General features: G+C 55.7%; 1 protein-coding gene across 2 annotated transcripts; it reads left to right on the forward strand.

Moving 5' to 3' along the window:
- Positions 1-5,420: 5,420 nt before the first annotated feature.
- Positions 5,421-14,345, forward strand: TENT5B (terminal nucleotidyltransferase 5B). 2 transcript variants are annotated; one of them, XM_062594310.1, is made up of 3 exons: positions 5,421-5,848; positions 9,488-10,539; positions 12,316-14,345. In XM_062594310.1, exons 1-2 carry the CDS (start codon positions 5,672-5,674, stop codon positions 10,505-10,507), a joined length of 1,197 nt encoding a protein of 398 aa, XP_062450294.1. In that variant the 5' UTR covers positions 5,421-5,671; the 3' UTR covers positions 10,508-10,539; positions 12,316-14,345. The 2 variants fall into 2 exon arrangements, with proteins under 2 accessions (XP_062450294.1, XP_062450293.1); XM_062594309.1 differs by having other exon boundaries at positions 9,488-14,345.
- Positions 14,346-16,017: the final 1,672 nt, after the last annotated feature.

Here is a 16,017-nt window from a genome sequence, read left to right on the forward strand (position 1 = left end):
GGCTCAGCTCTCTCTTGGGGGTGTTGGGGACGCTGCTCCGCGCAGGACATCCCGCTCCTTGGGTGTCCGGAGAGCCGTGCCGGCCAGGGTGTGCTGGATGCAGTGTCCTCCGAGTCCTCCGAGCCCTGCAGCTGTCTGAGCTTGCAGTCCTAATGTTCCTCCCTTTTATTTTTTTCTGGAACAGGAGGGCATTTGGGGCATCTCCCCCGCATCTGCCCTTTGCCGCCTCCTCGGCTGCTCGTGCCGGCGGCCGCGGGAGGCTCCGTGGATCCGGCTGAGCCAAGGGAAGGCCACGGCAGAGGACCGTGTCGCCCGCCCGGTCCGGCCGGTCCTCGCAGGAGGCGGCGTGAGCCTGCGGTTACTGCCGGCCCGGGGGCTGCGCAGCGGGTTTGGGGGCTGCGGGGGGCCCGGGCGCCCCATGGCGAAGGCGCCATGGTCCCCCACGCAGCCCCCCGGGGACCTGGGTGCCCCAGGGGCTCCCTGCTTTTAGCCGATTGCAACCCGAACGTGTTTCATCGCTGCAAATTACAGCTCTGCTTCAAGCGGGCAGTGACTCACGCGCCGAAAATCCAGCCAGCGCGTCATGGCTGGCGTTGCTAATGCGCCTAAAATACCCGGGGCTCCCGCGGGCTCCGCCGCGGCCAGGGTCCCTCCGAGCGAGCGGGGCCGCGCCGGGAGGCGACGCCGTGGGGCAGCCCCCTTGCCAGCCAGCCCGAGGAGGCTCTGGAGGGCAAACAGCAGCGCTGGGACTGCGCCCACGGCACTGCCGGCTCGGTGGGTGCCAGCCTGGCACCCTGCGTGGGCTTCAGGCCATTTCGGCCAGCAGGTCAACCCCCCCCCCCCCCCTCCCCGGGCGTGCAGGACGTGGGATGCTGGAGGCGGGATGCGGGACTCGGCACCGCCTGAGCATCGCGCCCCTGAGACGTGCCGGGGAGCAGAACTAGCACAGCTCGGTGCAGAATTAGCAATGCAGCCGGGGAGGCCGGGGGCACGGCCGCCGCTGGCCGCGGGCTCGCGCCGGGGCTGCTGCAGCAAACCCGGCCAGCTCGCACCAGCAGAACCGCCCCCAGGGGCTGAGACCCGCTGGGCGCCTTCCTCTTTGGGATGCACGCGGGGGGACGGCAGCCCCCTTGGCAGCCAGCTGCGAGTTCCAGGAAGCTTTCGGCTTTTAGGCTGAATTAGCCAGAAATTAGCTAAGCTCTCACCTGCTTCTGCGCTTCTGCAAAACGCAGCCCCGAGCGGCGCGGGGGCAGACGGTTCCCCGCGGCCGCGCCAGGCTGTCTCGCAGTTACAGATTTGCTCTTCCAGATTTCTAGGTTTTGCCACGCTCCGCCACGACTCCGGCTCAGTTCACCCGGCCCACAGCGCTTTCAGCACGTCTCGGGCTTGATGAAGCACCACCTTCCAGCTAAACTGGATTTAGCAAGAAAATTGCTGGCCCATCCCAGTTATCGCTGCCGTTTGGGAAAAGGAAACAAGCCTCTAGGGAAGGGCTCGAATATTGCAGCAGGTCCCGGCCGGCGGCAGCCCAACGCGCCTCGGGGGTGCGGTGGACACAGCGCGCCCCTCCTGCACCCCGCACGGGGTTTGTGCAGCCCCGAGCACCCCGAGGACCTGCTCCACAGCTTGGGTAATGCAACTCTTCGCAGAGCAAATAAAATCCTCCTCATCCTCACCACCGCGGGCTTTCCGCTGAGGAGCTGCTGGGAGAAGCGGCTCGCGCTGCCAGGAAGCCCCGGCGTGCAGCGGGGTGCGAGGTGTCGGCGGGATCCTTCGACCCGTGCCGGTGGCCACACGCTTGCCCTGGCGGCACGGCCGGGACGGTCCCCGGCAGCCCCGGGCCCGCGAGGGGAGGGATCGGGGCACGAACGCACAGGAGGTGTCGGAGAGCTGCGTCTGCTGAGGGAGGTTTTGCACACAGCCGGGGACAAGGGCTCCAGCTCCTAAGTCCACAGCAGCGCTGGATGGCGGGCACGGGCACGGGGCTGGCGGCACGGGGGCACGGGGACGGCTGGCGTGTGCATGGGGACAGCTGGCTTAGGTATGGGGCGGCTAGTGCATGCACGGGGGCAACTGGTATCTGCGTGGGTCAACCAGTGCGTTCATGGGGCTACTGGCATGTGCATGGGGTGGGCAATGCTTGCATGGGGGCAACTGGTGCATGCACGGGACAACTGGGATGTGCACGAGGTGGCCAATGCTTGCACGGGGCAACTGGTGCGTGCACCGGGTGGCCAGTGCACGCGCGGGGGCGAGTGGCACGTGCACGGGGGCAGTGCCGGGGCAGGGCCGGCTGGCCTCGGAGCGCGGCGGGACGAACTCGCGCATCCCGAACGAGAGCGCGGTGGCGGCGGCGGCCCTGGGAGGAGGCCGCGTCCCTCGCGCGCGTTCAGGGAGTTCGCACTCCGTGCTGACGGCGGGTGGGAAGGAGCCGGTCCCAGGCTTCCCCTCCGGGTTGGGTTTCACCCTCCCGCCGCGGTCCCCGCCGCGCCGGGCGGTCTTCGGCCCCGCAGCGCCGGGGAGCTCAGCGCCCCGCCGGCACGGTTCGGCTCCCCGCACGAGCGCCGGGGCACGTCCCCGGCTGCCCCCCGGGCCGTTTCCCGGCAGGGCGAAGCCAGTGCGTCAGCTCGGGGCACCCTCCGACGGGAGCCGCCGGCGCCGGCCGGCCCTGGGTGCCGGCGCAGGGCGAGGGGGGGGCTTCGCAGCGCCGCCGCACGGGGCATCCTCTCCCCGGCAGGATCCGCCCGCGCTTCACCCCAAGACGATGATTATTGCTTAATTGCCGGCAAAACGAACGCGCAAAGCCGGGGCCGGCTCTTGCCGAGCCGGAAGGAAATCGCCGCAGTGCCGTTCCCTGTCCCGGCTGGCTCCCGGCACCTCTCCGGGGCAATCGTTTGGCGATGGATGTTAACGAGCCGCCCAGCCAGTCCGGCCGGAGCGCGTCGGCTCTTTTTAGCAGGCCCGGCCGGCGCTTCTGCCCCGCGCGGCCCAGCCAGCGCCGGCGCCCATCTCCGGGCGGATCGCCGGGACACTCGCTTTTCTTCCGAGAATCCGCACGCCTTGTTCCTCCCATTTATAACCTCTCCGCACCCTCCTGCCGTCGGCCTCCCTGCCGCCTCCGCCAGAAAAAACCCCGCCGGCGCCGGCGTCGCGGCCCCGGGGAGCCTTCCTCGCCGCGCCGGACCCCCCCGCCGGCACATGGCCCGTGCCGCGAGAGCGCCCGAGCCGCCAAAGTGGGTTGGTGAGCCGGGGCACGGCGCAGGGCGAGCGCTCCTGCTTTCCCAATCGATTTGGCGCGTCCCGATCTCTTGGGAAACTCTTCTCGATAACGCCATCTCGCCGAGGCGATCAAAGGGTTTTGCAACGAGAGGCGGTTGCCGGATTTTTTTTTTTTCATCAAGTTCTTCAGAAAATCACTTTCCCTCAGAGTTTCCCTTCTCCCACCCGCCCCGGTTCCCACCGGGACTCTCCCCCCGGCAGATCGGAGCCGGGGAGCAGTCACCGCGGGGCGCCCAGCGCCTGCCCGGCTGCCATCGGGAGACCCCTGCCGCGGCACGGCGGCAGGGCTCAGGCAGAGGGGGCTCAGCACCGTCCAGGCACCCCGGGAGCCATGACGGAAACCTTTTTTTTTCCTGAAAAAAATGGGGTTTTGCCCTGCAATCTGGCCTCGCCTCCCCCTCCCGGCGCGCAGCCGCTCCGTAGCTCGCTGCCAAGCGCCCCGAGACCCAGGCAGGCAGCCGGGCCGCATCCTGCACCAGCCCTTTCCACCCAAACCACCCCGCCGCTGCCGAGCTGCGATTTCTCCAGCTAGTTGCAGTTCCCACCAGAAGACTCCCTGCACAGAGAGTTTCCTAAAAAATAAAGACAAAAATGGCCGTTACCATGCCCCCGTTTTGGGGACAAACCAGCAGCTTTGGAGAGCCCTGCAGCAGCTCCCGCAGCCGGAGCGAGGGGCTGCGCCGAGTTCAGCAGGGCTAATGCAACGCGCTGAAGTAAGGGACCGGGAAAGAAAGGACGGGGTTCGGCCCCGTCACCCCACGGCATCGCCCCATGGCATCGCCCCACCGCCGCTCCCGGGGGACGCTCCTGCCTGGGCAGTGCTGGGCCCGGGGGAGCCGGGCTGTGGGGCACCAGGCTCCAGGCCACGAGGTGCCGAGCCGCGGGGCATCAAGCCATGGAGTGCTGGGCTGTGAGATGCGAGGCCATGGGGCACCAGGCTGTGGGGCACCAAGCTGTGGAGTGCCAGGCCATGGAGCACCAGGCCATGGGGTGCTGGCCTGTGGGGCACCAGGCCTGGGGCATCGAGGCAGGGGGTGCTAGGACATGGGGTGCCAGGCAGTGGAGCACCAGGCTGGTGGGCACCAGGCTGTGAGGTGCTGCGCTGGGGGGTGTTGAGCTCTGGGGCAGCCAGCCATGGGGTGCTGGACCACAAAGTGCCAGGCTGTGGGGCACTGGCGTGAGGCCCACGAGGTTATGGGGTGCCAGACCACTAGGCACCAGGCCATGGAGCGCCAGGCTGCGAGGGACCGGACTGTGGGGCACAAAGCCGTGGGGCACCAGGCCGTGGAGCGTCAGGCTGCGAGGGACCGGGCTGTGGGGCACAAAGCCATGGGGCACCAGGCCGCGGAGCGCCAGGCTGCGAGGGACCGGGCTGTGGGGCACAAAGCCGTGGGGCACCAGGCCGCGGAGCGCCAGGCTGCGAGGGACCGGGCTGTGGGGCACAAAGCCGTGGGGCACCAGGCCGCGGAGCGCCAGGCTGCGAGGGACCGGGCTGTGGGGCACAAAGCCGTGGGGCACCAGGCCGCGGAGCGCCAGGCTGCGAGGGACCGGGCTGTGGGGCACAAAGCCGTGGGGCACCAGGCCGCGGAGCGCCAGGCTGCGGGGGACCGGGCTGTGGGGCACAAAGCCGTGGGGCACCAGGCCGCGGAGCGCCAGGCTGCGAGGGACTGGGCTGTGGGGCACAAAGCCGTGGGGCACCAGGCCGCGGAGCGCCAGGCTGCGAGGGACCAGGCGGCCGGGCCGGGACGTGGCCGGGTCGCTGCCCGCCCCACTCGGCCCCGCCGCCCCACAGGACGCCTCGCCCGCCCCACTCGGCCCCGCCCCCCCGCGGCCGCCTGGCCCTTTAAATCTCCGGCCGCTCCTGACCAATCACAGCAGGGATTCCCGCACGCAGTCGAGCGCCCGGGGGCGGGGCCGTGAGGCCCTGCCCCGCCCACTCCGCGCTTCACCCCGCCTCCCTCCCTGTCCTCCCCTCCGATTGGAAACCGAGCGAGCCCGAGCCTTCACCTTCAACCAATGAGAGCGCCGGAGAGGCGGCAGGGGCTCGGCGGGGATTGGCGGCGGGGCTGGGCCAATGGGGGCGCGGCCGGGCGGCTATATAAAGCGGCGCCAGGACGCGGGCGAGCTCACTGCTCAGCGTAGCGGTCGGCGGGCGCGGCGAGGCGGCTCGCTGCAGCGTCCCCCGCGGGCACCGGCCGCGCCGCTCCGCTCCGCTCCCCCTGCGCGGATCTTCCCCTCAGAAACAATTTTTTTCTTCTTTTTTTTTTGTCTTTCTTCGCCCCCCTCCAAGTCCCGCCGCTTCCGGTCAGTCTCCAGGTGACTCGGGCTCCTCTTCCGGTCGCGTTTCCAGGCAGCGGCAGCGGCGGCGCCGGCTGCGGGGGGGGAGGGGGCGATGCTGGCGGCGGCAGCACCCGGGGCCGGCGGCCCGGAGCAGCGCGGCGGCGGCCGCTTCAGCGTCCTCACGTGGGAGCAGGTGCAGAGGCTGGACCAGATCCTGGGCGAGGCGGTGCCCATCCACGGCCGCGGCAACTTCCCCACGCTGGCGGTGCGGCCGCGCCGGATCGTGCAGGTGAGGCCGGGTAGGCCGCGGCCTTGGCGGCGCGGGGGGTGGAGGGGGGTTGAGGCGGCGTCGGACTCTGCCCCGCTCCCGCCGTCCCCGCGGGGCCCAGGGATCCGCGGGCTGAAATAAAACGCGCTGAGGCGGTGATATCCGGCCCGCCTGGCCCGCGGCCAGCCGCGGGGCGGCCCCGGGCCCGCCTGGGAAGCGGCGGGGAGGTCACCGGCGGCAGGAATCTGCGCCCTGTCCCCGTTTAACCCCCTCCCGCCCTGCCGGACGAGCTGGGGCTGCAAAATCGGAGTGGCCGAGGCAGAAGTAAGCTTTCCCAGAAGCGTTCCCTGGTGGAAATGCAGCCCTCGTCTATCGCGAGAGCCGCTTTGCAGTTTGAACTCAAATGTCTTCTGGCTCTTGTCAAACTGACTGTATCCTGTGCCAGGCTTGATCTTGCTTAAGTGTTCCTGTTTAACCATAAAGTAATAACGATGTTTAATATTAAACTGACAGTGTAGTTCAAATAAGCTGATGCATATTCATGCTTGGGAGGCAACTTCATTCCTCAGTCATGACTCATCAAATGTAAAATCAGGCATGTTAGCTTCTAATTAAAAAGGCTATTCACCAGCTGAAAACCAAACTGGCTTTCACAACAAACTAATCACTGGGATTTTTGGAAGCCTTAGCTGCTTGAGAAATATTTCAGCTTGAGTTTGGAAAAATAATCGAATGACACTTGAAAGACTCTCCTTTGTAGTAAAGCTTCAGCTGGTTTCAAATTCCTAGAGTTCCTGCTGCATCTGTTTGTTGCTGAAATGCTAAATATCAGCTGTTTGTGCTTCTGTGAAGCCTTAAAGAAATACCAAACAACAGATGAGTGCCACTAGTGGACCGCTGCGCCTGGTTTTTAGTAGCGAAACATGGCATTGTGAAAAGCCAGGCGCGGTGCAGCATCAGATGTTCCATCATTTATTATAGCTTGGTTCCATGAGGCTGAGGAGACTTGGTGTGGAAGCTGCTGAAAAGGATGTTGCCACTAGCAACTTCAAACACCAAATACTAAGGGCTGTAATTCTGACTGGCCACACTGGCAGACCCTGTATTTAGGTCTGACTAATCTGAAACAAGGAACCCAAAAGGCAGTGACTTTGTTTATTAGACATGCAGTGCTTTTGTAGGAGGTGGGAAATGGCAGGTCAGAGCACAGGAAGGTTTTGTCAGTGCCTGGCTGTCAGAATCAATTATCTGAACCGCACTTAGCATGAGGTGCTGTTTTGGGAAGCAGGTCAGTAGCTGTCTAACCTTTTAAATATCTCGCCCTCTGGGGAAAATGCATTCCTGAACCCACTAGCTGCAGTGAGGGAGTAGACTTCAGATGTGTTTCAGGTTGAGACTAGTAGACTGAAGCCTTCCGTGTACTAACGGGCCCTGTAGATTCTGCAGAGAGGGCACCCACCCTCACGAAGAAGCGAGGCTGTCTGCTCCCTATTCCTCTAGATGGGAGCTGCTTGACTGACTTGGATTGGAACAAGGCTGACTTGAGGGGTTGCACTGTTCACCTCAGCTGGACTTGTAAGCCCAGAACTTGGGGAGCTTCAGTGTGGGGTTATGAGCCTGAAGCCTGTGGCCTAAAATGCTGTAGTTCCTGAGCAAAGACCAAAATGGGATTAAGTAGACATTCCTTGGACATGGCTGTGAAATTAATCTGGAATGGGATCTCATCTGAACAGTAGTCCTAACTCTGTGACCTATATATCCTGTTTCACATTAAGCCTAGTAGCATAAAACTTGCTTCCACAAGTAACACTGTGCAGAGCTGTACTTCATGTGAGTAACTTCAGCCTAATAGACTACTAACTGATCAGTTGGCAGTAACTCTACTGGAATTTCACACTTTGCACTCCTTTAGAGTGCTTGTCTGATACTCTTGTTCTGTATGTGGGAATAAATCAGTGTCTCTTCTGAAATCCAAGTTTCCTGCTAAGCTACCTATGCGTACTTGAAAACAGGTATGTCCATGACTGGATTGGATGTGCTGATGGGGACTTGGGACTTCTGGTGGTGAATAGCTCACTGGTTAACCGTTGCCTGGCATGTGACTATTGCCATTGGATTGGCAGAGAGCCCAGGCACACTTCTAGCTTGAGCAGCAATTGCTAGTGTCAGGGAGAAACTGATAAAAGCCAGCAGAGAAGCTGCATCATGAGATTTAAACTCCTGAACTTATTTAACAAGCTTAAAAACATTCCTACATTTGTACCAAAATATCTTGTATTTGCAAGGGCACTTCAGGGTCAGCAGAAGCTAGCTGACATATAGCCTGTCTTAGTTTTGTCACTCAGCAGTTTTTAAGATGGAAAGGGTTGCATTTTGGAGTCCTTCACCTTGTATGTATCATTTTTTCTAAACAAAGCTCATGGATGGGGACAGTGTTACAGCTGCCTAGTCTTGCTGTAAGGCTGCGGTGCTCCCAGAGAGCTGCCTGATCAGAACAGGGCCCTGTCAACAGCAGTTTCAGCCCCTCTAAGGTTCTATATGTTTGTGGGACCTCTCTTGAACGAGGAAAGCCTCACAGAACTCTGAGAAGCTCAGTCAGGCTTGCTTCTAGTGATAAAACTTGTCCATTTGGATTCTAAGGTTTGTTTTCAGCCTTGCTTCAAACACCAGATGAACAGGCAGGCTAGCTAAGATTTACAGGACCTTTTATGAGAGTGGGTAATTGCTGGAGAGACATGAAAGCAGGAGGAGGGACGGGTTGAGCTTCTGGTGGAAGATGTTAACTTAATCTTCCTGAGATCTTTGAGCTCAGTTAAACTCAAATTACAAGCTGATGTCCAAATCAGTTTATTTTATGGTCTTAAGGGTATTTTAGCCTCCTGCATGTTAAGTAATCGGGCAAGTGATTCAGCTTCATACTAAGTGCACAAAGCTTTGGAGGTAGTGGTGGGTGTGTCAGGACTGAGCAGGCAGCATTAAAATCACTGAAGTAACACCCGTAAGATGAAAGCTGCCTCTTGTGCTTGATAATATGCCAAGTTCAGCACAAAGCTCTGACACACTGGAAATTGTTAGGATACACTTACTAGTTAGGACATGAACTTGTATGTGCCTGGCTCAAGCTTTTGAGCAGTCTGGCATCTTGATTTGCTTTTAATGAATCTTGACAGGCAAAGGGGATGACTAAAATGAGTGAGACACCCTGATTAAATCAACAGGGACTGTTGCAGACTACTGCTGCCTCATATTTAGAGTCTCCCTTGGATCAGCCATTCTTAAGATTAATGCATTATAATGGTTCTCTGCATCTTTCCTGAGTAAACCAAGAAGCAAGGGTGAAGGGAGCAGGGACTAAAGAATCGGTTCAGATAACTTTGGCTTTGGTGAGGGAAAGTAGGGGAAATTTTGGGAGTGGAAACAGCTGCTGGTGTTCAGTAAGAGCCCCCTAATGCAAAAGAGTAAGTAAATGATACCCACTGTAGCTGCTGGCAAGACTAGATGCCTTCCAAAGTGACCTATTTCTAATGGATTAGCTTTTATTTCATTGGTTTTGCACTGCAGTGACCTGTATAAGCGCAGGGAGCAAATCTGGTTTCTGTAACCAGTCTATTCCACGAGTGCTTTCTTGCTTCTCACACTAAGACTCTCTTCATATCTTAGGTTGTCCGTAGCCGTCTGGAGAAGAAAGGAATTGCAGTCCATAATGTAAGGCTGAATGGCTCAGCAGCTAGCCATGTTCTCCATCAAGACAGTGGCTTGGGGTACAAAGACCTAGATCTCATCTTTGGTGTAGATCTGAAGACTGAAGATGTCTTCCAGCTTGTTAAAGATGTGGTCATGGATTGCCTTCTTGACTTCCTCCCGGAAGGTGTCAACAAAGACAAGATCACCCCTATGACTCTAAAAGAGGCCTATGTGCAGAAGCTGGTGAAAGTTTGCAATGAAACCGATCGCTGGAGCCTTATATCGCTATCCAACAACAGCGGGAAGAATGTGGAACTCAAATTCGTGGACTCTCTCAGACGGCAGTTTGAGTTCAGTGTGGATTCCTTTCAGATCATCCTGGATTCGCTCTTGCTGTTTGGGGAGTGTTCAGAGAACCCCATGGCAGAGAACTTCCACCCCACAGTCACTGGGGAAAGCATGTATGGGGACTTTGAGGAGGCAATGGACCATCTCCGGAACAGGGTCATCGCCACAAGGAACCCTGAGGAGATCAGAGGTGGGGGGCTTCTAAAATACTGCAATCTCTTGGTGAGGGGGTTTAAGCCCAAATCAGAAGTGGATATGAAGGCGCTACAGAGATATATGTGCTCCAGGTTTTTCATAGACTTCTCTGACATCGGTGAGCAGCAGAGAAAGCTAGAGTGCTACCTTCAGAGCCACTTTGTTGGGATGGAGAGCAAAAGATATGACTATCTGATGACCCTTCACAGGGTGGTCAATGAGAGTACAGTCTGCCTGATGGGACATGAAAGGAGGCAGACTCTGAACCTCATTGCCATGCTGGCTGTGAGAGTCCTGGCTGAGCAGAACATCATCCCCACAGTCACAAATGTTACCTGCTTCTATCAGCCAGCTCCCTATGTCAGCGAAATAAACTTCAACTACTATGTCACCCACGTGCAGCCCTTCCTGCCTTGCAATCAGTCCTACCCGACGTGGCTTCCCTGTAACTGAGCCAGGACAAACTTCAGGGTCTGTCCTCCAAGGTATTTTCTTGCCTTGGGGAGTAGGGGGGGAGGGGACCTTCCCAGAACTGCAACAAAAGGAAACTTCCTGGACTCTTGCTCCAGTGTCTTGTTCCTAGGATTTTTTGGAACGAGGCCTGTCTGCTGTACACTGTGATTGGATGTGCAGTGTTATGGAAACTAGATTACTTGGACGTTTACAGGAAGACTTGATCGCTTATTGAATTCTGTAGACAATGGGGGAGGGTGGGTGTGTGTGAGGGGAGATTGTAGAATTACAGTAAGGTAGAGCTGCACTGCCCTGAAATGGATCTGATTTTTTTTCTTAGTGCAGGAGGTGTTATGTGTGTGCAGACTTGTGGTTTCTGAAGATAGAAGCCAGAGTGGCTAATTCCTTTGAAGGACCAAAGAATCCTGTTTAAGTGCCTGTAACAATATAAACACAACTGTACTGTAAACCTTTTTTTTGCAGGGGTTGACATCCCAAGAGCTTGAGTGGGGATGTCTTGAGGAAAATATTTCTGTTGAACAGGGGGGAGGGTCATAAGATCATTTCTAGTAACCTTGCTGAAGCAAGAATGGGACTGCAGGTTACATGTTGCTGAGGTTTCTGGTATGGCTTGCTGCCTGTGAAGGACCAGCTGTAGCAAATAGCTGTCAAAGCTGAGTTGCATAAGCAGGGGTGGGCTTTGAATGACTACATGCAAATGCCTAAAACTGGGGACACCTGGGGGGGAGGGGAGTGCATGGTGGAGAATGCTGTGCAGAGCTTTCTGGAGAAAAGGCAGCAGGGACCTACACATGAATTTATTAAAGCTCCCAAGTCTGCAGTGCCAAAGTGTAATGATGTACATAAATGATAAGGCAGAAGATTTGTCCAGGAGCCTGCTGTAGGCTACTGTACATAACTGTATATTTTCTAGGGGAATTTGAAATGCTGCTTTTTTTGGCATGCAGTGTGGTTTTAATGCACAAAGCCAGAGGCCAGCTGGGTTGTCTGGGAAGATGAGGCTTGCCCTTGAAGCACAAACCAGCTAGTTAACTAGTCAGTTGTCTCCAGCAGTTGCTGAGATGGAGGCTGGAGCCTGTATTCTTGAAAGTGAGATTTGCAGAACTTTTCCAGATTCCAGCCTCCTGTGGCCTGAAATCTTCCCTCTTCCCTTGAGCAGGTCCTGTCTTCAAAAGCAGCCCATTTTCAGCTATGTGATTCCACATGTGCACAACAGATAGCATTTTAAATTCATTCTCTCGTTAGAAAAGGAACCTGTGGGGGGTTGTGCAAAAGTCAGTTGGCCTTAGGAAAAAAGTATGTCCTCTCCAAACAAACTCTCTTGTGTGTTGAGGGTTTGGTTATCTTAGTCAAACATGACTTTGAAGTTGTTGGGTGTCTAGAGCACAAACAGTCCTTCACTGAGATGCCTGGTCTGCAAAGCCCATTCTCATGGAACATCATCTCAGATTTAACTATGCATGGATGGAGAGGTGGGAAAGCAAACAGGCACTTCCTAGATATGCTGCTCTGGGAACACTATGACTTCATGGTGCTTCCTCCAAGGCTAACATACTTGAGTATCTTTACTAACTTGTTTTTGTTTTTGTGACAAAACTGTAATAGCTGGGCAGACTGAACACTCTAATAAAGACTAGCTACTTGGAATGTGTATAGCCAGAATGGTACCTTTTTTGGGGTAGGGGTGATGTGGAGTGGGCGTAAGGGGTGTGGGGGGGAAGGATCTGGGGGCTTTTGCACATAAGGTAAACTAATTTTAATTTGGTCCGGCTTTGCTTCCAATGCAGTAAGAGCTGAAGAGGAAGTGTCACTAATGCTGTAGTTATGAGTTTAACAGTGACTTCCTGCAGAACGGCTTTGCCTTCATGGACCAGGCTTGCATGTGGACTCCACGGCAGTCCAGTAACAACTTGGTGCCCAGAGCCTGAACCCTGTGATGGGAGTTTGAGACTTTTCAGTGCAAGGTAAACTGGTTTAAGGGCTGCTTTTGAGATCCTAAGTATGCCACCTTCACGGCTTCAAGAGAAATTTTTTTTTTCTTGCATTTTAAACTTCAGATCTACATAGATGCCATGTAGCATGCTTTTTTACAGGTTGCTTACTCTGTACCCACAAACATATAGATGCACTAAGCTGAGATTCCCTCCCTCCTGTTTAAGATGCAAAGATTCCCTGCAGCCAATAGCTTGATAGGGCAATCTGAGATTGCACTTTTGATTTATGGAGTGTGTGTGGTGGGACTCTTGTGAATGGGTTGAATCTGAATTTTCTAGAGCTCGCAGTTATACTGTGCTGCCTCCTGTGAGGGGGAAAGTGGAAGATTCCAGTGGCTTGAATGGCACTTGATTGTTTTAAATGTTTTTTCCTACACCTGTATCACTTGTCATGCAATGGGCTTGACATAGACTCACTAGATTCTTTAGAATCTGTTACAAATAAATACAGTGTATTCAAAATTGTTGGATTTTTATTTACTTGTCCATCAGGGTAGTGTGGTGTTAAGATTTCTACCCCTACTCCCAGGAAAAGAACAAGCTCTAAATCAACTGGTTGCCTTGAGAAAAGAACAGGCTGTTCTGCACAGGCTTGCTGGACTCCTGGTTCTTGATCTGTCCAAATACTACTTGTACTTCAGACTGCTCAGTCCCTAAAACTGAAGCAGCTATAAAGCCTTGCATTGCCTAGCTGTTGGCAGGTTACTCCTAGGGCTGAGAGAGGCTTCTATTTATAACACTGTTCTTTAGTGTTGGGCATGTTCCCTTTTTCTAGTGGCTTGTCAAGTTGCTGGTGGGGGAGGGAGTCTTACTGTGACTGCCTGATCAGTGATGGTTATCTGAGGTCCCCTTCTGCTGGAGACTGCACTGGGAGTCTCCCACTGCTGCTACTGGCTTTCCACAACTTTATTCTCTTCTGCTGATGGTTGTGAACAGCAAAAAGGCTCAAGTAACTCAGTCTTACTTTGTAAGCCCACCTGCAAAGTGATCCTTCCTGGAAGGGGAGAGTGAGAAGCTCTAAAAGGACTAATTTTCCAGGTCGACTGATGTTCAGGCCAGATTGCTGCATGATGGCTGAATGGTAGCTGCCTGTAGCTGGGTGCAAGCTCCTCTGAAAGCACTGGCTGCCCTCCAGCCTAAGATGAAGTTTCACTTCCCCTTGTTAAGCTACAGGCAGTTCTGGTTCTACTGTTCCACTGCAACAATCAGACTTGACAACATGCCAGTCACTGTTTGGGATGAACTTGCTGGCTCTGCTTCTCCAAATTCCTACAGTTCAGGGGCCAAGCTTCCCTCTGACAACAGTCTGGGATTGTTCTTGCTGGGCTGGCACCGGGGATACTCATGTAAGAATGTGTCCCTATTGTCTGCCTAAGTAGGACTTAGCTCCTGCAGAGCTGATTTCTGTTTGAACTGGGCTGGCTTTCCCTCTAGACCTGTTGACAGGGAGATGGGATGTCTGCCTGCTGTTCACTTGCTGGTGTGCAACCCTTAAGGCACCTGCCTTCCCCGAATGCATCGTACATGTGGCAGTGGCTCTAAAACACCTGCTTGGTCGGTATGCTGCCTTCTCACTGCTGGGAGTACGTCCTGCAGAGTGACTGTTAATGCCCTGGTGAATAAGCTGCCTCTGAATTTGTGACTCTGAGCAGAGCAGCAAAATCCCTGACAGAGTTAGCTTGTCATTGTTGGAGCGGATCAGACTATACAAAAGGATGTTAGTGGAAAGCACTAGTTGTGATCAGAAAGGAGCTATCAATGTTTACAACTGAGATTTGGATCCCTCTTTTGTTAATTGTCAAATAAAAACATATATTTTCTCACTGTGTGGAGTCTGTCATTATTTTTGCTCTGATCAGAGGGCGATGGACATGTCAGGGTGTGGCCAAGTATCTGATTTGTGTAAGAAATAATGGACTCCAGTGATGAGCGCATTAACTTGCTGAGTGCTCAAGTGCTTCCACTGAACCTTGGCTCTAGCCCTTTGCTGCTAGGGAAGAAGCACACAGTATGCAGTGCGCAGAGCTTAGCTGTGGTTAGAGAGCAGAATCGGGCCATGTTTAACACTACTAAACTGTTGATTGCAGGAAAAAAACAGAGAGGGCTTAATGGGTGAAAATTACTGGAGAGCTGCAGGTAGTTCCTGCTCTCAGTAGAGCAAGCTTCAGACAAGACTTTCTAGAGGGTGCGTTTCCTTTCTCTCCAACTCCTCATGGGTTTTAATGGGAGTGTTTTTTTCCACTCTGTCCTAGTAATTCCCTATTTTTAGACCATTAGTATTATGCCCATGGTAGTCTGCTCTGGATTATGCTTGGCACTGCCCAGCTCAAGTGACCTACTGAGCCAGTAGCAGAATGGCCCACTTTGAAGCCTGTGCATGAACCTGCTAGTAGTATGGCACATGTCCTGCAGATCTTCTCATGGGTGCCTGATGCCCTAAGATGCAGCCTCGGGTGTACAGTGGCTCACTGTATCAACCAGATGGAGGGCTTGCATCTGCAGAGTTGCCCACAGTAGCCTTTGGTCTGGAAGGTGGTCTGCCTAAGCTGCAAAATCAGTGAGAGGTGAGGAATCTGTATTTTGAGTCTCCAGAAGGCAAGAAGCATCTGGCTCCAGCCTTGGGGCTCTCGGCTGTCCTTAGCCTCCTGGCTCAGCACAGAGGGTGACGCTGTCATTGTGCATGCTAGTAATTAGAGCCAGTGTGGCATTCAGACTGTATCTTCATCTCTGTAATTAGCCTATCTCTCGTAGTACGCTGGAGTTTCCACCAAGCCCTGCTCTTCCTCGGTAGCCGCTCGGGCAGCGCGGGTGTTAACTGCGCTATTTGAGATCATGCCGAATGAGAGAACAGGCTGTCTGTGCGGCTCCTCTTTCCATTTATAGCTGTGTTTAGGCGATCCAGCGCGCGGACCCTTGTGCTCTGACGCCTGGTGCCAAGCACGAGACAAATGCTTCATTGATATGGACATACCGGGAGGGCAGTTTGCTCCCAACGGAGCTGCGGCAGCCGGCTCGGGACGGAGCTGCGCTGCTGGAGGATGGCACAAGCTCGGGCCTTTGCTGCGGAGAGCAGCTGAGCCTTCGGGGCACGAGGGCTGATCATCTGTGGGGGAAGAGGCCAGCAGCGAGAAACGTGCAGCGCGTGGCTTGTTCTGTCTCATCGAGCTCCCCTATCTTATCTTCTGGCCCCAGTTGCTGTCTGCTTGAGGCTCTGGTTTAGGTTTAAAGAAATGCAGATAAAATTTTGGCTTCTATTAGCGCTGGGCAGGGGGGTCATTTAAAAGTCTTTTGCCTGTTCTTTGGATGTGGCCTGTGCACTGTCTGTTCAGGCAGAATTGCAGTTTCTTGGAGACCCCAAGGCTGGTGACGAGGAGGCGCCGCGGGAAGCTCCATTCCTCACCTGGCTCGACCACCTTCTCCTCCTCTGACTTGTCACATCCGGCCTGGACTTGGAAATGCAGATTTTCCCTTTGAGTCGCCACGAGAAGAGATCGG

The sequence above is a fragment of the Rhea pennata genome, chromosome 23 (genome assembly GCF_028389875.1).
Source record: "Rhea pennata isolate bPtePen1 chromosome 23, bPtePen1.pri, whole genome shotgun sequence".
Lineage (NCBI taxonomy): Eukaryota > Metazoa > Chordata > Aves > Rheiformes > Rheidae > Rhea > Rhea pennata.